The following is a 26189-nucleotide window of genomic DNA, read 5'->3' as shown; positions in this document are numbered from 1 at the left end:
GTAGACAGTAATAGTGGTACTTTGGAGGGTTCCTATGGGATTTAATTAAAATAGCATTTTAAAACTGTAAAGTACTATAAAAAACTATGTCACATTACTATTACTTTTATCACTTAACTATAAACAATCCAGTTATTTAGCTAATTAATTTTATATCTCTAATATATACATTATTTTGTTGATATCTTCAGTTTCATAGATAAAGATTCCTATAATTTACCATGAAACTAGCCATGAAGAGTAGAGAAGAGGTTTCTAAAGATTCTATTAAGTGTTTAGTACTCTTAGAGATATTTTTTCATGTAGAGTCTAATGTGTCCATTGAGAGTTTAATTTGATGTTCAGCTAAAAAAAGTATGTAATGACTTCAAATCAAAATGCAACTTGTTACAACTTCAAACCCTACCAAGCTATGTGTTCCTGAGCAAGTCATTTACCCAGTCTAGCTTTAATTTCCTCATGTACAAAATAAGGGGATTAGATTTGATGACCTCTAAAATCTCTACCAATTCTCAATCTATAAGCCTATGAATTTAGTGTCCATAATTGAAATCATCATCATCATCACCACTATAATTATTATTTATATGCAAGTATGATAAGCAATATCTCCACTATTGATCCATCACAATTAATTTTTAGTCCAGGATGGAAATATTTCTATTAAAAATGGTTTGTCAAGGTGAGTGTTTCTATTTATGTATGTATTCTTAGACAAAAGTTCAGAATTAGACATTAGCCTGAAAGATATTCTGAAGTTAAGGGAAAGTGTAGTACTCAGGGAGAAGAAAAAAGAAGAGCAATAACAAACGATTATGTCACTACTTGAAGAATTCTTTAACTTGTCATTGTGGGATCTCCCACTACCAATGAAATCACATACTTCTTTGACTTATTATGCTTGAAAAAGTCATTAACTTCAATCCAAAGATAGATAAATTTCTCAAAACTGAAGTAGGCCAATAATCAGGTGACATGCCTACAGTCTGTTACTACATCTATAGTTGAAGACTTCCCAGCTTAGTAAGTTCTAGGACAATTTGCATTGGATGCTCTTAGACTTTGAAAATCCAGGGTCATCACCACTCTGGGGTAGATTGTTAGTGTTTGCATAATTTAATTTGCAAGGTCAGATAGAGAAAAGATAGACTCCTATAATTGTGAATCATTTAAAATTGTAATTTTTTTCCCCATCATCTGAGGCTATACATGGAATTGCTCCTGGGACAGTCAGAAATCATCTTGATATTGAGTATGAGTTATGTTCCTTTCACACAGGCACACAATGTGCACATTGATCCATATACAATAAGTTTTGGAACCAGTTTTTTGGGGAAAAATAAAAATTATTATTAACCGTGCTGGCAAGCATAAATGCTATGTTACTTTTACAGGTGGCTGTCCTCAAATAAGTGATACTTTTTGAATTTCTTGAATATCTTAAAAGTCTGTGGTAGATATCTGGCTCTCAATCCACTGAGCTACCATCTGCCCCTTTCATCTCCTCTTTCAAATATCCACAAATGGAGGCTACCATGGAAGGTCCAAAGGATGAACTGTTAGACCAATCAGAAAGATGACCCATTTTCTTATATAAATGATGTTCAGGCTCACAGAGGATCTTTTGCATGCGAGGTAGATGCAAAGACCTGTTCTTTGTTAACAAACCACATGCCTTATTAATAAACAACATTATTTGTCAGGGAAATAGACTCATATCATTTATTGGTTAAAAAATATGGGTACTACACCTTCTAGTGATAGAGATTGCACTCCAGATATGCTTATTTATCTAGTTTGACTCTTGACCATGTCATTTTGTCAATTCACCACTAAGAATAAGGATCCAGAAGTCCTTAGTTTGTCTGTCAGTTATCCTTTGCTCTTTCTACCTGAGCAGCCAAGTATTTTTTTATTCATATTTTGCATTGCTCTACACAGACACACACACAGACAAACACATATATGTATGCATATGTATATACACATATGTTTATGTGTGTATATATATGTGTTTTATAACCTACTCATATACATTATAGACCTTTCCATTTCCCTTTGAGGATCTATCTATAAACATTCATTAGTATTTAATCTGTAATAGTGATGTCATCTCTATATGCTTATATGTGAATAGATATTTTAAAGATTGTCTTGATACCAAAGGAACTTTCTGAAATTTAGTCCTATTCTAAAGTTAGAAAGATCTTGAATAACTATTGTGGATTATAAATTTGTCCTATTAATTTACAACTCACCTATGTTGTCAGTTAAATAGAGATTAGAGAGCATGAATGATTAAATGAATAATTTGTGGAAAAAACTTTTAGTAGTCATTCTCAATGAGCACTCAGGATCATTCTGGCCATTTCAGCACTTCAAGTGCTATTGTCAGGAGCTATGAAAATAATGAGTAGAAATCTTGGGAACTCTATGACATGTAGCCATGGGAACTGTGACTATAGTTTCTGTTGAGTAGTGTTTATTTGTAGCTCTTGAGTGTGAAACCACAAGTATGGGTACCATTCTTTTAGACTTTTCCATAAATACCTGAGTTTTACTTCTGTTACTGCATGGTCTTTATCTGATGAAAAATCAAGTTATTCATATTTATTGCTAAATTCTTCCTGAATCCCTTCATTCCTATCTTTCACTTTACAACACCTTCTTTTCAGGTCTTTATCACCTTGTATTTGAAATATATAATTCCCTTTATAACTAGTTTCTTCATCTATTTAAATTGGTCCTCTCTGCTATTCAATCTACATACACTGCTGCCTGATTACCTGTCATTCCCTTGTTCAAAATATTTTTTAGTCGCTCTTGTCCCTACACAATAATATACAGATTTTCTGCATTTCATTTTAATTTCCACCCTTTAACCTGCCAGCTTTTAGGTTTCACTTTTTTTAAAGAGTTCAGTCTTTTTACTGTGTCTCAAACTTGCTATTCTAACTTTTAATACCATTCCCTTTTGTGAGGAAAAATATTGTTTAAGAAAAAAATCAAACTTTTCTCTTTCTAATTTGCCTGTTTAGCACTTAATTTTCCTTCAAAATTCCTTCAGAATTAACTATTCTCAGTTCTCTCCTCCATGAATCATTTTTGCCTATTTCAAAGTATATTGATTTCTTTCTCTATCAAACTTCTCTAGCACCTGAGTATTGTCAATATGGGTGCATCGTCATACATTGTCTGGTTTACAAATTCATCAAGAATCTATGATTTTGTCAGATTCCTCATCAATTCCTTGAAGGGTTTGGAAATAGTAACACGGGTGATTTCAGCCTTTTAACCTCTGGTCTCATGATTATGTAATTCTTTATCACATTCTTTTATTTTCAAAGTTCATTACTAAATAATTACAAATGGTGATGACTTTTTTCAATCTCCATAACAAATCAAGACTATGACAGTCAATGAACTTTGATCAGAATTGGTTTATCCTTGAAGCATTGAAGTAATCATTTTCTAAAGATTCATTTTCTTGATTTTTATGTTGAGGGATTATGTATCAATTTTGGACATTTTGGTGGGTAGCTGCTCTTTTGGTATGATGTGTAATTGTATTTAACTAGAAATGAAAGTAATTATCTTTTTCTTTACAAGATTATTATTCTTTGATACTTCTCTTTGTAGTTTAATCTGTGGGGATCCTCCAATCAGTGAGGCAGTTTGCAAATCATCCATGCTTTCTCATCCCATGTAGCACTTGTCCATCCTGTACTCATAATCCTCTAGAAGGGGTCTACATTGCATTTCATCTAAGTCTCTTGCTCTTTTATGAGGATTTGAACTCAATTGGTTATTGACCATTCTTGCTATAAAATTGGCCCACTTCCTTTTCTGGACATAAAGTCCCTCTGCCATTAACTCACTTTTCCTACACAACTCTACATGGGCCTTCACACACCTATAAATCTCTTCTTTGACCTTTAAGTCACCCATAACTTTAAATTTTTGGAGATTATAGTTTTATGACTCTTGGTTATATAGCATGAATGGAGGAATGTTGATACTAAAAAGGAATATCATAAAGAAACCTAGGGAATCATTAAATTGATTGGCAGATTTCTGAAAGGCACAATTCAAATTGCTTTCCTCCTATTCAATTTTGAATCACTTTACTGTAAATCTTCAATATCCTTTCAAGATATTTATATATGAACATATATATGTATATATCAATATGGATAAATTGTATAGTTTGTCCAACTAACTGCTTATCCTATCCTGGATAAAAGATATCTATTTTCCTCCTTATAAATAGGCAAAACTATTGAGTAATTGTAGATCACTTTTTGGTACTTCATAGAACTGCTGGAATTGACCTAATCACCATTATGGCCCCATCTAAGACATGACCATAGGAAATGCCTTTTCCTGTTGGACTGAATGAGGGCATCCTCTATAACTGAATCATGATTTATAATCTTTGGCAAGCATGCCTCTTCCTGATTTATTCTTGGCTTGCTATTACTAATTGAAAAGTTGTCTGAAAATGTATTTCTTTTGTTACATCTTTCAAAAAAAATTTGATGATTTTGCATGGTAGATGTTCTGTTGAAGTAGAACCTCTAAGATAACATTTTTCTTTGTAATATAAAACTATTTAGTCACCAACAAAAAGACAGGTACTCTAGAATCTTGTATTCCTTGTGCCTTTTAACTGATTATGTGATCATAAAGATGATATGTATAATAACATATTATTTGTGTATAGGGAAACTTCGTTCATACTTTCCTCAAGAATAGCTTCAATATTTGTAAAGATTATTGTAAAAGTTCCATAGAGATTAGAAAGGTGACATGGTTTGGCAGTTACTAATATTTTTAGATTATTTCTTCTTTGGGGGGCAACAATAAGGTCTGGGTTTTTTCAAGTACTTGGTATACTGCATATCTTTTTCAGATAGCCTGAGAATAAACCCCCTTACACACTTAAAATTATCTAGCAACTCGTGTAAATCTCCTTGAAATATAGTCAGTTTAGTCCATTTACTCTTCTCATCTTTGCTTTCTTTATTGATATTTGTACCACCTTATGCTGCATGTTTGGGATGGTGGTGGTAGAGTCAAAATGTAGTGGCTTCATACTAATTGATGAAGAAAATCATTTGTTATAAAAAGCTTTACAAATCTTTTTCTTATTCTTTTATTTTCATCCTGAGATACTCTTGGGATGATGTGAATTAATGGAATCTCTTGCCAACCTTTATATAAACTTGTTTTTTTTTTCTCTCTACCTCTGTTTTATGAGGACAAACTGCTTATTATTTTCTACCACCTTCCTGTAAGAATTTATGAATCAGTGTATATTCTAAACTGGTGCTACCCTTGGCTGCCACATCACTCTTTTTGGCAAGGAGATCAAGTGTTTGAGCTTCTAGGTTATTTTACTCTCCCCTTTGTGGTAATTGCTTTACATCTTAGCTTAAACTTCCTTAAGAAGTAGTGATTATAAGTACCAATGTTTTTTTAGTTCAGATAGTTGCATCTAGATCTGCTTCAGTTGTATCCTCTGTTTTCGTGTTTATAATTTCTTATAATTTAATAATGATTTTTATAACTTAAAATATGTCCCTCTACAAAGATGGAATAGAAATAATATCATCAGTATTTCTGTTCAAAATAATTTCATTTATTGGAGTATAGATTTAAAGATGCAAAGGGCCTTACATGTAGTTCACTGAGTCCCATTCCCTCATTTTACACATGAACATTCCTATAGGAAAACAAAACCAAAAAATAGTTGAGGGAGTATAAATGACTTGCCCAGAATCATATAAATAGTAAATATCCAAGGTGGAATTTAAACTGTGACCTTTTTTTGTGATTTAATTTTGTGTTCATTATGCCCAACACTTCTTAACTTTTCTTATATGACAAGTAGTCATGATATAGAGATATGAAGTCTATCAGCTTTTCATTTCCCTCATTTCTCTCATTTCCTATTTCCCAGCACTTTTTCCACGCTAACTTTTCCTCCATGACCAACTTTAAAATGAGGTGGCAAATATTAAGTTATATATTTGTTTTATTTGGAGGAAGTTCCTGATTTCTGTAAAGATTATCTATATCATAATCATTCACAACAAATTTGAACCATAATTTATGATTATATTCATAAAGAACTTTCTGAAAATTCTTAGCATGAGCTCCACAGTACAAAATGACAGGATTTTCTTATTTGAAAAAAAACATTTTTTGTTGCTTTTGGACACAGGAGAAAATGTACTCTGTCACCTCCTTTATTTACATTATTGTGGAGAACATGGGTATGCTCCTATTTAATTGAAACTTCCTTTTGTCTCTTGTTTGTAGTGAGAATGTAGAGAGATTTAGTTACTTTAGTAATCTGTCTTCTTGCTGGTCACTGGATCAGGATGCCACATTTTTAAAGTCCCATTTATATAAGGTATGAGAGCTCTGCAGTTCTCAAAACACTTTCCCTCTAACTGCTGTTTTACAGAAAGAAAGCCACACATACTTCAAGGTCATTTTGTATTTTTCTTAGTTTCATGAGTAGCTCCAACCGAGTAATTTGTCATCAGGTGACTAGCATGCTACTAATGGGAAATAATGCTATTGGGAAATAAAAGGAGGGGGAAAAACCCTACCTCTTCCCCAAATTAATGTAATACTGTGAGAAAATTGAAACTGAAAACATATGATTAGACATGATCTCTTGGGTTCTAAATGATTCTTTCCCTTTAAAGCAGATTGTAAGCTTTTTGAGGTTAAGAGACATTGGTTTTATGTCTTTGTCTCTCTTCTGTATAGCATAGTGAAGAATACCATGTAATTACTTCAAAAATATTTGTTGAATTGAATTGAGTTACAAAATTCCATTTTCTACCAATGGATATTTTGTAGTGTGGAACTGTCCTCATCAGTGAGGTAATAGACTTCCAAATGCTTTTATATCTCTTTTTCTCTACCAAATTATGTGAACTTATGCATTCTTGTTTTTTAGACCAAATGGAATATATATCCATTTTCATCTTTATATCTGAAATATTATACAAAGATGTTTTATTTCATTATTTTATTGAATCATCCATTTAGAGTACCTCATTTCTAGTCCTTGTTGCCAACAATGAAGTAAATCAAAAGAATGATCAACTTTTCAAGATATCTAATCTGCCAAAAATTAAAACTCTTTAATTTTGTCCTCCCTATTCTAATAGTTTTTAGGGTTGTTGAGTTTGGATTTAACAAATCATAGTTTCCTTCCACTGGCTGATATTTAAATATACTTGCAAGGTGTCCGGACAAACACATGACTTCAGGCCTAATTACCTAATATTTTTGATTTATCATGTTAGTTTGACTCTTTACCCCATCACTGAAGAAGAAAAACACTGACAAATATTCAGAGCTATTCAGGAAAAAAATGCTTTGCCAGTGCTAGCAGCTCAGTGGTGTGAAGTTTAGTATTTAGAGACAAAAAGACTAAGGGCACTATCTCAGAAACATGATTTTGCTTCATCTGTAGAATGACTAGTATGACTAATGTTATTAAGAGGGTGGTCATGCCTTACTCAGAACAGAAAATATTATCACTAATGGTGTATAAACAACTAGCATCTTTATAGCCACTTTCATGTACTTGTCAACTAGCACTTTACAAATGACTCACACTTTTTATAAAAATGAAATGTTGTTGCTGGGATATAAAGCTACCAAGTATCAAAATCTAAAAAGACCAAATAAAGAAGCATCTTTATAACATGTGGCATTGCTGTTAGAAGGAAAAGAGAAACAAGTGATGTTTTTCGACATAACTTTTTGGTTACTTTGATTTGGATGTGATGCAGTTGTTCTAGAACTATTTATTTGTGGTTCAGCCTGAGAACAAAAGGTAAGTTAATTATTGTCTCAGAATTCTCTCATAGTTATACAATCACAATGACTGCAAACCAAGAAGTTGCTATTGTATTTGAGCACTCATAAAAAGAAGCTCAAATAGCAGCATAGAAAGATTGCTTCAGGAGTAATTTCAAAAACCTGAAATATGCCACTGCATATGATTTTTAAAAATTTCTATGCAAGTTATTTTTGCTGTAGGCATCATGAAATCTGAAAGCATTTTAAATTATGAGACCCAGAATAAAACTTTTGCACAGAAAGGCTTTGCCTCTTAAAATTTCTCCACTTTGGTTGCCTTAAGGTAACAGATACAACTTATATGGTGTTATATCCTTGGCTCTTGTGCCATTATTTTTCATTCTATATTTTTTACTTACTGTCTACTATGTTCGAGATGCATTCCAGATATCTATAGGACATTCAAACTTGTACAAGGTCAAAATGAAATTCCTACTGTGGAGGAGCTTAAAACCTAGTACATTAGATAAGACAAATGCATGAATTCGAATATTGCGTTGTAAATCATATAGGTTGTAAAAATAATACAAATTCTATTGGGATACAAGATCACATATGGCTTAGGTGATAATTTCAGACTTTACAAATGAGGTGATATTTAACTTGAGATTTGAAAGAAATAAGGAATAATTAACTGTTTCGGGGAAATCTTAACAACAACATTGATAAAATACCTTTAGTTTGCAGCATGACAGTTCACAAATTCTGAGAACTGTAATGCTTGAACTTATAAAGTAGACTAAACAATGTTTCTTGTTCTTTTCTCAGACCTGAGACAACTGGTGTTCCAGTGATGTAGTTCAAAGTTAGATGCTTCATCTTCTATTATAAATAGAAAGTATTATACATTTTGCCCCTTGTGCTCAAATCAAAATATTGTATAGCAGCACTGTGTTGTTTTCCCAATAAACTTACATGGAAGAGAATTATGTGATAATAGCAGTAATGAGAAAATTGTTATAGATTTATGCCGAATTCTATTCCTCCATCCTTTCCCAGGATAGGAAAAAAACAAAACCAACCAACCAACCAAAAAAAGCCCATTAAATATTTAAGGCAGCAACAAAGAACCATGTTTGGTGTGACACAGATAATTTAACATTACCAATTTATATCTGATAATCAAGTTTCTAATTACTACTCTAATATTTACCATTTGCTCCTTTTATATAGTGCTCTATCTGAACACCGTCAGTGTAGTTTGGTTTAAAAACAATGTTGTTTGTCATCAACTCTGTTTGGATGTGGAAAAGTAGCCACTGCTAAGAGAAATAGAATTCAGACGAGGCCTGTAACATACACACAACTTAAAGCTCTCTTTGGTCTTAAGGGGAATCAGCACTATAAATTAAGACGAGGAGAAGGAGGGTTTATTGAAACAAATAAATTAAGAATTCTAGCACCACTGATCATGCAGTCGAAAGGAAGAGCAATACCATTTCCTCTGAATATGAGTATTTGTGTTGTAGCCATGTATTTAAGTATGATGTTATTAGGGAAAACAATGTACTTTTGGTTGCGGTGAGGGGATACCTTAACTCTTTCTGGCCTCCAGGGTACCATTTAGTAGATTGCCTTTTCCAATTTGCTAAGTGGTGCTCAATGGCCTGAAAGATTGAACAGTTTACTCCCCTCTCACTAATAGTAGTCAGATGCATAATCTTAAGCATCTGAATAGGGAAGATAATAAGATCATTATCTGGGCTTCTATTAAAACCTTGGGAGGTGAAGGGAACTCTTTCTTAGTTTATACCATGAGTCAGTGATGTATCCATTTATCTCTTCAGCTTTTTTATTCTTCTATGGAAAACCGTATTTATACAGGTTTTTCTCACCCCCTAATGGCTACTTTAGTCCTTGCTTTTACAGCAAAATGTAGAAAAATCACATATTTTTCTAAGAAATCAAATAGGGCATTGTATAATAAGAGATAGCAGATTCAGAATTAGCAGACTAACAGTGTGAGGGTCACTGGTTGCCACTGGGTTCAGGTCCTGCGTCTACTAGTTTCTATGTGATCTTGTAAAGTCATTTAACTCCTCTGAGTCTTAGTTTCTTCCTCTGTTGGCTAAGTGCCATTGGTCTAAATTACCCCTTGATTCTGTTACCTTTGAAGTTCTTCCTGGCTCTGAGAATCTGGGATATGTAGGATATCATCTGTAGAAATGACTTGAAATTTTTAAATGCAGATAAATACCATATGTTATCATAAACTTAAATAAATATAGGACTGATAAGTTGAAATTCATTTTACTTTACCTGATTAAACCTGACCTAGCTGGATGGCCTCTAACTATACACTCACCTCCATACTATAGAACTGTATCATATCCAAGTTGGAAAGAAAATCAGCAGTTCTACAAAGTATCTATTTTCTAAGCTTAATGTTGTACAAGTTCCATAACTTCCTGGGACTCAATTTTCTTTATTGTAAAGTGAAAAGATTGAGTTAAATGTGTCTGAAGATCACTCCCTTCTCTAAGTTCATGATCTTAGGAAATGCAGAGTCAGGAAATGAAGAAAAGGCAGTTGAAGGAGGTGACACTTGAGTTTTGAAAAGAGGAGAGAGGATTTCCAAGAGGCAGAAATGAAGAGGGAGAATATTCTAGATGTAGGGGTATATTTTGTGAAAAGGCATGGAGATGAGACATGCAAAGCTGTGTCTAGGAAATAGGGAGTAGTCCAGTTTGACTAGGAAGTAATGGCGAAATCAACCAATAAAGGTGGGATAGAGTCAGAATGTGAAGAACTTTAAGAAACAGGAGTTTGTGGCTGTTGTTTAGTTGTTTCAGTTATTGCTCACTCTTTATGACTGTAGTTGGGGGTTTTCTTGGCAAAGAGATCAGAGTAGTTTGCCATCTCCTTCTCTAGCTCATTTTACAGATTTACTGAAGCAAATGGGGTTTAAGTGACTTGCTCAGTGCCATGCAGCAAGTAAGTATCTTAAGGCCAGACTTGAAATCAGGAAAAGGAGTCTTCCTGACTTTAGACCTGGCACTTTATCCACTGAGATCCCAACAAGTTTGTATTTTATTCAAAAGGCCTCAGGGAGCCATTGGAGATTCATATTAGTCAATACAAATTCATGTATTTATTTATTTTTTTAAACCCTTAACTTCTGTGTATTGGTTCCTTGGTGGAAGAGTGGTAAGGGTGGGCAATGGGGGCCAAGTGACTTGCCCAGGGCCACACAGCTGGGAAGTGGCTGAGGCCAGGTTTGAACCTAGGACCTCCTGTCTCTAGGGCTGACTCTCAATCCACTGAGCTACCCAGCTGCCCCTCAATACAAATTTATTAAGCTCCTATGGTGTCCAAGGCATTATACTAAGTGCTGGAAATACAGATTAGAAAAGAGCAAAGCCCTGCCCTCAAAGAACCTTTATCTAAAAGGGGTAGTCAATAATCAATAAGCATTTATTAAATATTTACTTTGTGCTATCTAGGGACATCTAGGTGGTACAGCTCTAGGCCAGGAGTCAGGAAGCTCAATTCAAATTTGACTTCAGACATTTACTAGCTGTGTGATCCTGGTCAACTCAACTCTTTTTGCCTCAGTTTCCTCATTTGCATAATGAGCTGGAGAAAGATGGCAAACCACTCCTTAATCTTTGCCAAGAATATCCCAAATGAGGTCACAAGGAGTTAGACACAACTGAACCAACAACAACATATGCTATGTTTTGTGTTGAGCCAGAATAATTCACAAAAGGAAGCTGAAAAGGAGGGGAAATGGGAGTTATTTAGCTTTGGAGGTGATGCTAGAGAATTCCTAAGGAGTGTGGCCAAGCAAGAAAAGAAGAAATGGCTCACTTGGGTACCTACCTTCCTTAATTAAAGGTTCTGGGAGGAGTTCTCTGCCCTCTAATCAGAAGGTCCTCAGAGGCAGGGGGTACTCAGGAGGTGTGAGTTCCAGTATTTCATTCTTGCCAAAATTAGTAGCTGGGGTCTCATGGTGAAATCTAAAGGAGCAGAACCCAATTGAAAATGAAAATGGAAGACATGATCAATTGTACTTCAAGAATATCATTTTACTAGCTTTGTAGAAAATGGACTGGAGAAGAGAAACCTGGACATGGAGAGACCAATTAGAAAGTCATTACAATAGTCCAGATGACAGATGTCAAGCATCCTTTTTGTTTTTGTTTGTTTCAGTTCATGCCCAACTCTTCATCACCCCATTTGAGGTTTTCTTGGCAAAGATATTGGAGTGGTCTGCCATTTCCTTCTCCAGCTTACTTTATAGATGTAGAACTGAGGCATACAGAAATAAACAACTTAGCCAGAGTCACATAGCTAGTTAGTGTCTGAGGTTGGATTTGAACTCAAGTCTTCCTGACTCCAGGCTCAGAGTACTCTATCCATTGTATCATCACCTTCTCACTGCCCTTGAGAATCTTTTAGATATTTCACCCATTATCATGTTTTCCCCTAGATTTTCTTTCCCCTGCATTATTGTTATCATTTCTTCCAATCAATTATTATATGATATGATTTTGAATTCCACGATCATCCTAGTTGCTCAACTTGGCTTAAGATAACAGCATCTGCTTTTCAGGTTTTTTGGGAGGTGTTTTCCCCTATTAGATTATAAACTCTTTCTGGGCAAGGAACTGTCTTTCTTTTTTGTATTTGGATTTCTAGTTCTTAACACAGTGCTTGACACTTAGTAGACATTTAATAAAGAAATGTTTTTGACTGCTACTAGTGATTAACTTTCTATACCTGAAAGAGCTTGTCAAAGCCCTTCCTAAAACTTTAAGTGCCAAGATCATACAAAATATTATTGATATGGTCTGATCACGGCAAATTATAATGGGTTCACAACCACCCTCTTTATAAATAATTGGCATCTAATAATTCAGTCCTAGATTGCAATAGCTTTTATGGCAACCTGGTGACACATGATTTTTATTCAGCTTGGAGTCCACTAAACTCTAATGAACTATCCTCATTTCACAGGAACTGTTGTTTATCCATTCTTTCTACCACACATGCTGTCCTTCTGCAGTTGATGTTTTTAATCCAAATATAAAATTTTTATATTTATTCCTTAATTATCATGACTTATCAAAAAGTGAGACAATTTTAAACAACCCTCACATGTTTCCTATATCTAAAATCATTACCAGTAACTCTTAAGAGGATTTATTTCCTGACATTCACATCAAGGGCTATCCTCAGTTTCTCAGATCAAAGTAAAATTCTTGCTGAAACATGTTAAGAGTCAGGGAGTTGACCATCCAAGCAGGAATTTCAAAATGGGTCATTTAGTAGATCCAGACTCTCAGTCTGAAGATGTGAAGCTCTGTGATGAATATATTGTTGGGGCAGGTACTCAAGGCCTTGAAACTATATTTAGCTGAAGGTGTGAACTGTTTTCAGGGTAAGTATTGGTTGTGGCAGAAAAAGGAAATTTCCATATATTTCAAAGCTAGTAAAGATCAAAGATATCCAGACTTTGTGAAATAGGTGATGAATTTCTTATTGTGAGGGTTATTTTTAAAATTTTCCTCAAGAAAAAATGTTAATATGAAGGAAACTTAAAGATAAATCAGCCCTTGCAAATATACTTGGGGTAGAAGGTGAAAATGTAGCTAAAATAATTTAAAATTGAAAGAGCTGCAAAATAAATAAAGCCAAGGTAAAATCAATAAGCCTAACTTTAAGTAAAAGGCTTTACAGGGACATCAGGCTTATGGTTTCTTATAGAAATATTGCCATGTATATAAATCACCTAATATTTTTGATCACTCATTGTTTTGGGGCTACTTGAAACAAAGGATAAAATATACCTTATTCTAAAGGTGCTTATAAGCTTTTATTAATGTACATTATTAACATTAATGTATTAAATTCGATTTGTGTTAGTTAATTGTAAATAAACCTCTATACTAATAATATATATTATGTGCAAATGAAGACATTTCTTTTCTGTGGCTAATTTGTTTAAAATAAAAAAGAAAAATCTCCATTTATATTGAGAAATATGGATTTTCTGAACAGAAAGACAAATTTTGATCAGATTGATCTTAAAGCACATCTTGGCTAGTTGCAGTCTGATATAACATTTTTACCACATATGAGTTAGATTGAAATATTAATTTTTTTAAAAATTACTTTGAATTTCAATTTTTAAATTTGCCTAAAGACTTTTTTATCCTAACTGGAAATATATGTGTATGTATACATACGCATATATGTATATATATACACACATATATATTGTTAATAACAACATAAGAACTTTACAGATACTCTGAGTATTAAACGTTAGTGGTTATATATTCATTTGGAAAATTTATTTCAGTCAGTTATATTGCTTTGAAATTGATACATCATGGACCCTTCCTCATACATAGAAAATGATCTTCTATCAAAAATCAGCCTCAAAATACCTCCTCATTTTTTTCATCAAAAATGCCCTTGATTCATACAAAGACATGATGATACGATGAGGATGAGGAAGTAGATTTATGGGTCAGGAAGTGTAGACATCTTCTTCTTCACATGGTTTTCATGGAAGTACTATGTGCTATCTTTTCTACTTGGAGGAAAATTTCACTTCTTGTTAATATTTTGAAAATTAATCCCTGAGCATCTTAAAATTTTTATCTCCCATAGAGTTTTAGGGTTTTTTGTTTGATACATATTTAGTCATTTCAGCCTGCTCTTCCTAGATTTTTGTTTCTAAATGTCTCAGCCACATCATGACATAGCAATAATTCATATTTATAATATGCTTCTCTATTTTGAAACTGCTTTCACTGCAACACATAAGGTAGGCAGTGTATTTTACAGATGAGGAAACTGAGGCTCAAAGAGTTTTTTTTTAACTTAACCCATGCTCACTCAAAGTATGTGTCAGAACCAGGATTTAAATGTAGTTTCCCTATTTCCAAATCTATTGTCATTTATTCTGCAGGCTGACATTATAATAATATATTTGGTCCAGAATTGTCAATAGCCAAATATGTTGTTTCCACTACTTAGATAGTGGACAGTGGCATAAATTGACATCTGGAAGTGTCCTAGGTGTCATTTATTTTAAATGTTTCCATTTGAAGATGAGCAAATTGACACTCAGAAAGGCAAAGTCACTTATAGAGCATCACACTTGTAGTAAATTTCACAGATGGGATTTGAGACTACTTTAAATCCAATATTCTTTTCTCTGTACCATGCTGACTACCTTCAAAAATTCAAATAATACATTATAATAGATGACAGTTAGAAAGCACGTTAACGTTTGCAAAACAACAGCAACAACAAACTCTTTACCTATTAACTTAGTATCTTATTTGTTCTTTGCAAAAGTTTTGGGAGGTAGCTGCTATATTATCCGCATTTTACAGATTAGTAAACCAAGTTTCAAAGAAGTGAAGTGACTTTCCCAGTGTCATATAACTATTGGTTTTCCATGGTAGGATTCATATTCAGGTCTTCTTGAATACAAGTTTAGCACTCAATCCTTTACCTAGGTGCCTTCATGATTAATAGCTATCTCGTACATGTAGAGAGGTAGATTGTTATAAATAATAATATAGATAGATATCTTTGTCTATCTATACACATCCATACATATAATCATATACCTTTATATATAATCGATTTATAACATACATAACAGGTTTTGGTCAAAAGGAATGTTCAGTCACCATGAAAAATGTGTATATCAATACATATGCACAACTGTAAACTGTAGACACATGCATCTCTGATCCACTTAGAGCCAGCAAATTTCATTCCCTGGTGAGAATAAATCAGTATGGAACTTTAAGTTGGTATATATCCTCTTTAGTTGACATATTTTAGGTTTTCCAGTTTCATCTAAAATTATCTAAGAAACATCCAGTTTTTCCAGTTTATCTCTCCAGACTTATTTTCCCCTCTAATAGTTTTTATTGTATTGTGAGATACTGCTGCTTATTATTTTCCATCCTCTATAATGTTTTACAAATGAGTGTTCATGTTGAACTTATTTTGACTTTGGCTACTATCTCGCTATCCTTGGCAAAAACACTGAATATTTGTTTTTGAGGTGGTTTCTGGGCTCCTTCTACCTGTTCTTTGTGGTTACTGTTTTGTAATAGTTAAACTTCTTTAAGAAATGGTGTTAAATCCAACGTCTTTCCTTTTGTTCAACTTTCTTCTCTTTCTGGAGAATAAAGTGATAAAGTGAGTTGCTATAGACTTTTTAAACAAGTTGAATTAGAAATGCACTCACATGCAATATCTTCTCATTTTAATTTTTGTTCTGATTTGAATTTGATTTTGACCATTGATCTAAAAAAAGATTAAACCCTGACAATTGATTCAGAAATGATTGCTGTCATTCACCCATTTTCTGCTAATTGATAAAGTATTGATTTCATATTTCATTATCTTATTCAGTGCTTGTCATATATGTTGCCTTAATTTTCTCTTCTTGAAGAAAATGCTCATGATGATCTTAGTATAAAAAGGCCTGATTTGGGATCATAGCTCTGGATTAAAATTCCAGCCCTGTCACTCATTTATGCCTGACTTTTGACAAGTCATTCAATTCCAGTGCACTTCCATTTTCACATCTGAAAAATGAGATTATTAGACTAAATTCCAACTATTACTATATTTACTATTTATATATGCTCTTTAACATATATTATCATTAATTTCCCTGCTCACATTTACTTTGAAATGATTAAATATCAGGATATGTCTTAACTTGTTTTGAAGGTGCTTTTGGATTTTTCAGAGAATTGGTCAATTTTTTCTTTCCCCTGAAACTGATATAATTAAGGCAATCATTTTACTTATAGTCATCATGAGCATTGTAAGCCAAAATGGCAAATGTCTAAGGAAATATGTTTCTGATGGCCTTTGGGTGTCTAACTCAACCAATTCCACTATTATATTTGTTCACCTCTCTGAAGAGATGTCCTTCAATTTCATGGCAATTTATATTAAAAAATAAAAACAAGCTTCAGGCAAAATAATGACATGTATTTGGAATTTTTCAAACAGAAATAGTTCTAATTGAAAACATGTAATATACTTAAACAAAAAACAAGATGCATTAAAAAAGGTCATTTATTTACAACAATGAACAAGGAGGTTAGTAATTAAAAAACAAAAGGTAGAATAAAAGTGATTAAACTAAAAAAAAAGTCAGCAAATTTTTAGATTTCTAAAAATACATACCTTTGGAGAGTTGAAAAGGATCATCTAATACAACTCTCTAATTTGAATGATGAGGAAACTTAGACCTTAAAGAAGTTGTGACTCCCCTAAGCTTGAATAATGAACTGATTGGATCAAAGAGTTCTGGATGCAAATCCCTGCTGTGACAATAAATGTATAACTATAGGTTTATTACTTTACTTAAGAGACTTGCAGTTTCTTCATCTATGAAATGCAGGTAGTTAATACTTGATTTACCTGCTTTACTGCTATACCATGCCTATACCTACTATCCCTGAGAACTTTTCCTATTACTTTTTGTCATGAGGCAGTTAGAAATGCAAGACTGGAGTTTGGGAATGAGGTTAGGACCAGAAATACACTTTACAGAGTCATCTATGGAGATGTGATAGTTGAAAATAGAATATTAGATTTGTGAAGTGGAGAAAATTTAGAGAGGAGAAATAAGAACCAAAGACAGACCCTTAGGAAATAAGTTATTTGGATTTGAAAGGACCAGGACAACAGATCTCTATGACAAAGCTTATAGGGAAGACCCTGTTAATTGGGTGAAAAACCAGGTTACTGGGGTATTTATTTATGTTTTACTATATATACATGTACAAACACATATAAATCTTTTATAGAGAGCATAAAATATTGTTTTATGTTACAGGATTGTCATAAAAAGCATTTCATTTCTTTGAAATGTATTAAAAAGTAATATACTGTTTCAGTGTAATAAATAGCATGTGGTTAACATAGCACTTCAGTAGAGTACTATAGCAATTTTTTAATGTAGTAAAAACCAATGTGTGTTATTCTATGCTACGTATACCCATATGCAACATGGCCCAGAAGAATGCATGTTGGATTTGAATTTAGAGGACCAGGGCTAAAACATTGCATTTACTTATTCTTTCTATTGTGATCGTGAACAAATCATCTAATCTTTCTGGGCCTCAGTTGTTTTTTTTCCTTGTGAAATGATGGGTTGGGCCGAATGATATGTGAGGTTTCTTCTGGCTCTAAACCTATTATTTTATTACCTGTTGGATCTATTTTGTCACAAAGCAGTGGATTCATTCCTGTTCATTAGCAAAACACATATCTAAATATAGTCAGGTCTTTTTGACTTGAGTACTTTTTATTTCATAGTAATAAAAAACAAAAGCTATATAGATAAATAAAATATTTTAAGAGAAATCTTATACATTTCATGAGTATTATTTTCCAGATAATAGTAGGACTATTACTTCATTGAATGCACAGATTTAAATTGGTGATATAAAATTACTTCATAAAAAGCCATGTATAACTTATTTTTATATAATGGAAATTTATATAATGGAGCACCAAATCTTATTTCAAATCTGTGTATATGTGATCTAAAAATATCATCTGAGTAGAATTAAATGATAGAACTAGAAAATATATTGATTCAATATCTATTATGTTCATTTTTATAAAATAAAGATGATGTATTCAAATCAACTAAATAAGCATTTACTAACCATTACTATCGACAAATACTGTGCTAAGTGCAAGTGATACAGAAAACAATAGTCCTTTATCTCCAGGACATCTTAGTTTAATGGGCTAAGGGCATAATAATTATTTTCTATATGTGCATGTACATTTGTATTATGATAAATTGGAAATAATCACAGTTAAGGTACTAGCATTAAGAGGGTTTGGGAAAGGTTTGCACAGGTAAAGATTTAGCTGAGACTTGAAGATAGAGAGGACAGGAGGTTGAAATGAGGAGGAAGAGAGATTTAGATATAGGAGAAATTCAGTGAAAATGTTTGTTGTAGAGAAATTTACAATCTTGTACCAGAAAGTGCAAGAAAGCCCATGTTACTGGATCTCAGAGTACATGTTGGAAAGTAAGACACAGGAAATAAAGGAAGGAACTAGATTATGAAGGATTTTTAAAAGCCAGACAAGCAATTTTATGTTTGAACCTGTGGGCAAAAGGAAGGCACTAGAGTTTATTGACTGGAGCTTGGGAAATTGGCATGATGAGACTTCTACTTTAGTATGATCAATTTAATTACCGAGTTGAAGGTAAACTAGATCAGAAGATGAACCAGAAAGCTATTGCAATAGTCTAGGAATAAGTAATGAAGGTCTATTCTAGGATAGTGTGAGAAGATAAAAGGGAGCATATGGGTTGTGGTTGCAGATGTTTTGAAGGTAGTATCAACAGAATTGACCTTTTGATAGGATTTATTTGAATTGGATGTGGAGATGTGGAGTGTGAGGATTTCAAAAAGATGTTTATGAACATGGGTGACTGGAGGGACTTTAGTGCCATAATGACATGGAGGTTAGGAAGAGGAAAGGGCTTGGAAGAAAGACGATAATGAGTTCATTTTTTGACATTTTGAATTTAAGATTTCTGCCAGACATTGAGTTTGAGGTATACAATAGGGAGTTGGAGATTTAAGACTCAGGAGGAAGGTTAGGGTTATTTTGATAAATATTTCAAAATTCTCTGTACAGTACTGTTAATGGATTCCATTGGAGCTAATGAGATCACAAAGGAGGAAAGAAAAGATGTCCAGCACCAGGGGGTGGGATTGGGGGGTACATTTACAATTAATGGGTATGACCTGAATGAAGATCCAGTAAAGGAAACCAAGAAGGAGTAGTCAGGTAGGAAAAGAATGAGAAGAAAGCCATTTTATGAAAATTTAAAGTTGAGTATCAAAGAGAGAAGAATGATCAGTGGTGTGAAAGGTTGTAGGGAAGCCAAGAAGGATGAGGATTGTGAAAAGACCATTTACTTTGATAGTTAAGAAATCATTGGTAACTTTGGCCACAGCTGTTTCAGTTGACTGATGAGATCAGAATCCTTACTGTTAAGAAGAGAATGACAAAAAATGAAAAAGAGTTACTAGTTGTAGACTGCCTTCTTCTCAAGGAATTTAGTCACTAAAGTGTGTGTGTGTGTGTGTGTGTGTGTGTGTGTGTGTGTGTGTGTGTGTGTGTGTGTGTGTGTGTGTGTGGTGTGGTGGTATATGGGATAATAGCTAGTGGATATGAACAGAGCAGGTGAGCTTTTATACTTTTTCTGTGTCTTTTTTGGGGGGAATGATGGTGACATAGATATAGAGACTATAGAAGCAGCTGAGAGAGAGAGAGAGAGAGAGAGAGAGAGAGAGAGAGAGAGATTGAAGATAAATGAGAAAGTAGAGATGATAGAGAGGTTAACATGCTAAAGAAGACAGGATGAAATATGGTATCACTTACCTGTAGAGGCATTTGCTTTGGCAATAGGGCCCCTTTCATGTCAGAAGGGGCTGAAGGAGGAGATAGTGGGGAAAGGAATCTGAATGATGTGGCTTAAGGAAGAGGGGAGAAGGAGAAATTCTTAAATTATATCTTTTTAAACTCAATATCATTAAAAACAAAGACAAACAAAAGTGTCATTCTACATATATAGCAGAATAGAAAAAGTGAAGTATACATGGAACTTCAGGACTCTATATCATATAAAGCTTGTTTTTCAAGTATATTAAAAAATCTACTCTGTCTTTTGAATCTGTCTTGTTTGTGCCTTTTTATGGCCTTCTATGTGCTCTTTCTCTGCATTAAAAATGTTTTGGGGGCAGCTGGGAGACTCAGTGGATAGAGAGTCAGGCTCAGAGACAAGATATCCTGGGTTCTTAGCTGTGTGACTATGAGCAAGTCACTTAACCCCCATTGCCTAGCTCTTACCACTCTTCTGCCTAAGAACCAATACACAGTGTTGGTTCTAAGACAGAAGGGAAGGGTTTAAAAAAATGTCTCAATGACCCTGTTTTCTTTCTTTTCTGCTACCTGTCCTTATTCTCCCTCATCTTCCCACCTTCCTCTATTAGGACAATTTTTTTAAATAAAGGAAATAGAAACAAGATATAGAAATATGTAACAAGAAATAGAAACAAATATACATAGTTAAGCAAAACAGATATCCTCATTGTGTCTGAAAACAGGTATCTTCATTTTCCATCTTGTGTTTCTCACCTGTCGTGATGTGGGTAGCAAAGAAAAGATGATGTGTCATAGTGGAAAGAGTATTTAATTTTGTGTTAGAAGACTTGCATCTAGATTCCAGATTTTCATGCTGTGTAACCTTGAATGTGGAACTTGATCTGTTCCATTCTCAGTTTTTTCACCTGTAAAAAAGAGTCAGACTTCATGATCTCCAAGGTCCCCTAATAGCTATAATAGTTCTGTGGTGCTGTCATTCTAGGCGCCAAGAGAGTTGCACAGCCAATGACTTTCTTAGGCATTTATAAGATGTGTTACTCTATGTGTGTCTGTATACATTTAGAAAAACAAAATGAAAATTCACACTTTTACAAAATATGGAATAAAAGATTCCTGTTAATTGTGCTTCAAGTTTAGGTGTTAAGAATGAATGCTCAGTTTCATTCCACCTTCTACATTATGTGTGAGATAAGAGAGATTTGAGGCTGATTAAAAAAAATGAAAATCTTAGTAAGAGTGGATTTTAAATGTATTTTTTCCTTCATCCTCTTTAGGAGAGCACATAACTGCTATAAATGCCGTCAGTGCCGCTTCACAGCTGCTGATACCCAGTCACTACTAGAGCACTTCAACACTGTGCATTGCCAGGAATTGGATATCACTACGGCCAATGGAGAAGAGGATAGCCATGGTGTGTCTTCTATCAAGGAGGAACCCAAAATTGACCTCAAGGTCTATAGTCTAATCAATCCAGATTCTAAAATGGGGGAGCCAGTCTCTGATGCCATAGTGAAGAGAGAGAAACTGGAAGACAAGGAAGGGCTTAAGGAGAAAGGTTGGAATGATGGTTCCAGTGATGATCTTAGAAATGTGACCTGGAGAGGAGCAGAAATTTTAAGGGGCAGCCCATCTTATACTCAAGCAAGCTTAGGTCTTCTGACCCCTGTGTCTGGTACTCAAGAGCAGCCGAAGACTTTAAGGGATAGCCCTAATGTAGAAGCTGCTCATCTGGCTCGACCTCTTTATGGCTTGGCTGTTGAGACCAAGGGATTCCTGCAAGGAGTGTCCACTGGAGGAGGAGAGAAATCTGGATCCCTTTCACAGCAGTATCCTGCATCAGGCGAAAACAAATCTAAGGATGAGTCCCAGTCCCTGTTACGGGTAGGAAACTTTTTTTCCCCCATTCTAATAAGAACAAAAAACACTTTTCTTAGGAACACAAATTCTGTTATTGTTTTTTAAATTATGAAGATGTTATAGGGACTATCTTATCTGTATCTATTTGAAAGTTCATATTTATAAAGCTAAGTTGGTATAATGTCATTCCTCTGTGTTTCTATACTATGACACAGAGAAGATGCAATATTAAGCAATCATTTGTCTTTTCTATTCTGATTGAATCTTGCTTAAACATTTCTGCCTTTTATGCATTATGATGAGAATACATTTGGAGGAGAAAGCTTTAGAACCCCAGAAGGATGCACATCTGTTATGTTAAAATAACTAAATGCCCCTTAAATTTCAAGATAGTGTGACAGTTGATTCTTAAGAAAGGTATTAGGAAATTCAACCACAAATAATGTAAAACCCTCACTGTGATGTTATTACAGAATTGTGATGTTTGGTAAAACACGGAATATAATTACATACTAATGGAAGTAGCTATTGTTCAGTTGCCAGGGAAGGAGAGTAGGGGGTGGATTCTGAGGAAAAACTAAATGCGATGAGTGTGACAAACCTCGATATAAGGAAAAATAGTGCATCTTGTATTCTTTTTGCCATCCAGGGAGAAAGACTCAAGAAAGATGTTTCTCATGGGTAAAAAGTTAACTTTAAATAAATTAATATTCCTTTTCCTTTTTTTTTTGTACTTTCATGCATTAAGCCTGAAGAATTTTTTTATGTTGTTGGAAATTCAGTTGTTCAAAGTGATGCTAACTTTTAATCTAAATTATCACAGATACTGTTTTCCACTTGAATTCTAAGAAAATGTTCAATATTTATAGGGGATTTAGAAACTCTTATCAGATCTAGAAGAAGCTTTTGGAAGCTAGGCTTTTCAAGAGTTCAGGTCAAAAGCTAGTCATTAAATGTAGATGAACCAGATCACTTGTGGGATCCACAGTACACAGGCCTGAATTCTAGAGGGGAGATGCTCTCCAAATTTAAACTGAGAGAAGAATGATTCTCCCCAATGCATGAATGACTCTTTCCTTCCTGCTTTCTTGTCTTGAATTTGTCTGAACTTTCCAGATAGCCCCTGGGTACCTGAAAAAACGTCCCTTAGTGTGAATTATGAACCTTTTGGTTTCTGCAATTCTGACTACCCTGAAGCCAAGTTTAGTACCTGCTTAGAAAGGAGATATTTGTCTTCTGCCCATTGTTGAACAAGAAATACTTCCTTTTTACATAAATCATCTCCCTTACAAATTTATCCCCTTGACCCCATCCCATCAAGAAACAACAGCAAATAAAAAGGAAAGAAAATTTACTGCAAACCTTTTAAGAATTGTTGTCACTTGGAGGATGATATAAAATAAGTTATCAACACCACTTTTTGAAAGAATAAATGTGTTAGTTTCTTATGATTTCAAGTCTCAAGGATTTTATACAATGCCTTGTGCTTGGGAAACAACAGAACATTCTGGAATTTTTTGAAGATCTTACATAGCTTGCTATTAATTGAATTGACATTCAGACTTTGTACTCAAAAAATGAAATTCTTTTTCCTCATCTTTATTAGATTACAAGGTTTGATCCTTTATCAACATTGCTTTGTCTGCATCCTTTTAACACTCTTAAGAATTTAAAGTTTACCAGATTATTCAATAATTAAAAATCTGATTGACCTCTCAGTATAGTATCAAAGTGTTGACTCTTCCACCTCCATGTAGGCTGTGGAATGATAGTCCTTATTTTACAAATTCAGCTTATTTCTTATCCTTCCATATATCTCCCTATCCCAATCCCCTTTAAAAACAGTTTCTTACAAGATGTATATTGTTTTACCTTTCTAACTCTCTTGTTTCTGTTTACATGAGCTCTGTGGCAAATATGTTTTCATAATAATATCTGCCTAAAGTATACCTCTGCAGAAAGGTAGGGGAAAACTTAATTACAAATATGAGTAAAGTATCATAGAAAATAAAATAATACAATTATTTTGTTACTAGTGTGGCTAATTTGGAATCTCTTGCATTCTAATTTCTGTTGGATAAAGTAGTATATTTTTGGAACTCTGATTTGTGGTTGAATTAATATGAATAGTTTATTGGGCCCAAGCTGATTTTATCAATTGAATTTTTTAAAAGAAAACAAGCCACAGATTCCACACACCCCCCTTTTTTAATGATTCATGTGTATGTGACTGACTACTTTCTTAGGAAAGAGAAGTGAAAGTCATTTGTTCCATATTATTTTTGGTGGTAGAATTCTGTATTCTCCAACACCATGGCAAATACTTGGTTCTCAAATTATTACATTTATGGTTTAGAATGCTTAACCAAAGGGAAATACTGTTCTTTCATGTGATATATAATAAGAGATAATTTGAGAGCTTCTTTGAATAATTAACCTTTATAGAATAGAAATAAGAAAGTATAATTTAAAAGTTTTACTTTTCCATTTTGAATGACAAGGATAAGATGGGCCTTTTTCTGAATGAATTCAATCCAATTCAATTAACATTTACAAAGCACCAACTATATAGGCAACATATCTGGCTGTTATGCCTTGCAGTGAGATATAAGGAGAAACAACATAGACCCTGTCTGCCTTTATGTTTGATTGTGGCTAAATACAAAAATAAAGGAATTCAAAATATGGTGAGGTAGAAAATAACAAAAGAGGTAATCAGGGAAGACTTGTAGAAAGAGAAAAGAATATAAGGGCATTCACTTCCTAGCTGTTTGTCCTTAGGCAAGTCATTTAACCCTTATTGACTAGCCCTTGCTGTTCTTCTGTCTTAGAGTTGATACTAACACTGAAGGCAAGGATTTTGGTTTGTTGTTTTAAGAATATTGGGCAATGAGACAAAAGATTAGGTGAGAGAACTTTCTAGGGTGTTGGAGGCTAGTTTATAAAATGCTGAGAGGCTAAGGATGCAATGTTGAATTTGAGAACTGCCAGGCAGGTTGACTAGAATGTGTTATGGAAATTAGATTATAAAGAGTAAAAAAAGACAAGTTAAATAGTTAGTATTTTATCTTAGAGGCAAGCAGGGGGGCCCAAGAGGGTTTTGCGTGTGTGTGACTGAGTGTGTGTGTGTTTTAACAGGGAATTGACATGTTCAGACTCATTTCTCTGGAAGATTATTTTAGCAGCTTTGTGAAGAGTGTTTTGTATAGAGAACACGAGGCAAGGTTATCTCATAGACATCTATTGCTGTAGTCTAGGTGGGGGGGGGGCAGGAAGAGAATGACAGAGGTGAGGGTAGAGACAAAGAGACCAAAAAAAAAAAAAAAAACCTGAGAGACAGAGAGACAGAGGGAGAGGGAGAGGAAGAGAGAGAGGATTACATGCAAATGCATACTGACTAAAATATCTTATTTAGGAAGAGAAGTACATTAAAAAAAAGGAATTATAAAATTTTATGCAAATATAGTGAGGATCTATGATTTCCTCTGATGTGAGGGAACTCCCTCCATCTATGTACAAAGCTAACATCTGTGATTTAGCAGATTATTTCTAGGGAGTTGCCTGAGGGTATATAGAAATTAAGCAATTTGCCCAGAGTTACATGGGAGCAGCAGTTGAAATTTGAACCCAGTCTTTCCTGCCTCCAAATTTAGTAATTTATCATGCCACAGTATCTCTTCCTGATAATGTTTAGTATTTTATGTTCTAAAATTTATCATTTCCCCACTATCAGCCAAACTGTGTGATTCCATAGATACAAACATTCACTATAATTTCAGACTTCCATGTCTTTTTTTTCCATGCCTAGAATAATCTTCTCTTTCTTTTGATATGTGACTTTCACAATAATTTATTTGCTATCTGTTATTTATTATAGTGTATTATTGATTATTTGAGGAAGTTGTTAGACTGTCCAAAGTGGGAAAATGACACTTTTTGTGGATGTTCAAATTTTTAAACTACCCTGTTGAATAATATTAGAAGAAATAATCTTGTTTTACCTGGAAGCAATTAATTATTTT

General features: G+C 33.9%; 1 protein-coding gene across 2 annotated transcripts in view; it reads left to right on the top strand.

Annotated features, from left to right (window-relative positions):
• The window catches only part of TRPS1 (transcriptional repressor GATA binding 1), a 312769-nt gene that overhangs the window by 83098 nt on the left and 203482 nt on the right, over nucleotides 1–26189 (top strand). For both annotated transcript variants that reach the window (XM_044668841.1, XM_044668848.1), the window contains one exon: nucleotides 21585–22191. In XM_044668841.1, the coding sequence (XP_044524776.1) occupies nucleotides 21585–22191 (607 nt within the window). The remainder of the gene's footprint in view (nucleotides 1–21584; nucleotides 22192–26189) is intronic.

The sequence above is a fragment of the Gracilinanus agilis genome, chromosome 1 (assembly GCF_016433145.1).
Source record: "Gracilinanus agilis isolate LMUSP501 chromosome 1, AgileGrace, whole genome shotgun sequence".
Lineage (NCBI taxonomy): Eukaryota > Metazoa > Chordata > Mammalia > Didelphimorphia > Didelphidae > Gracilinanus > Gracilinanus agilis.
Note: the sequence above shows the minus strand (reverse complement) of the source record. Positions and strands in the feature narration are given on the sequence as shown.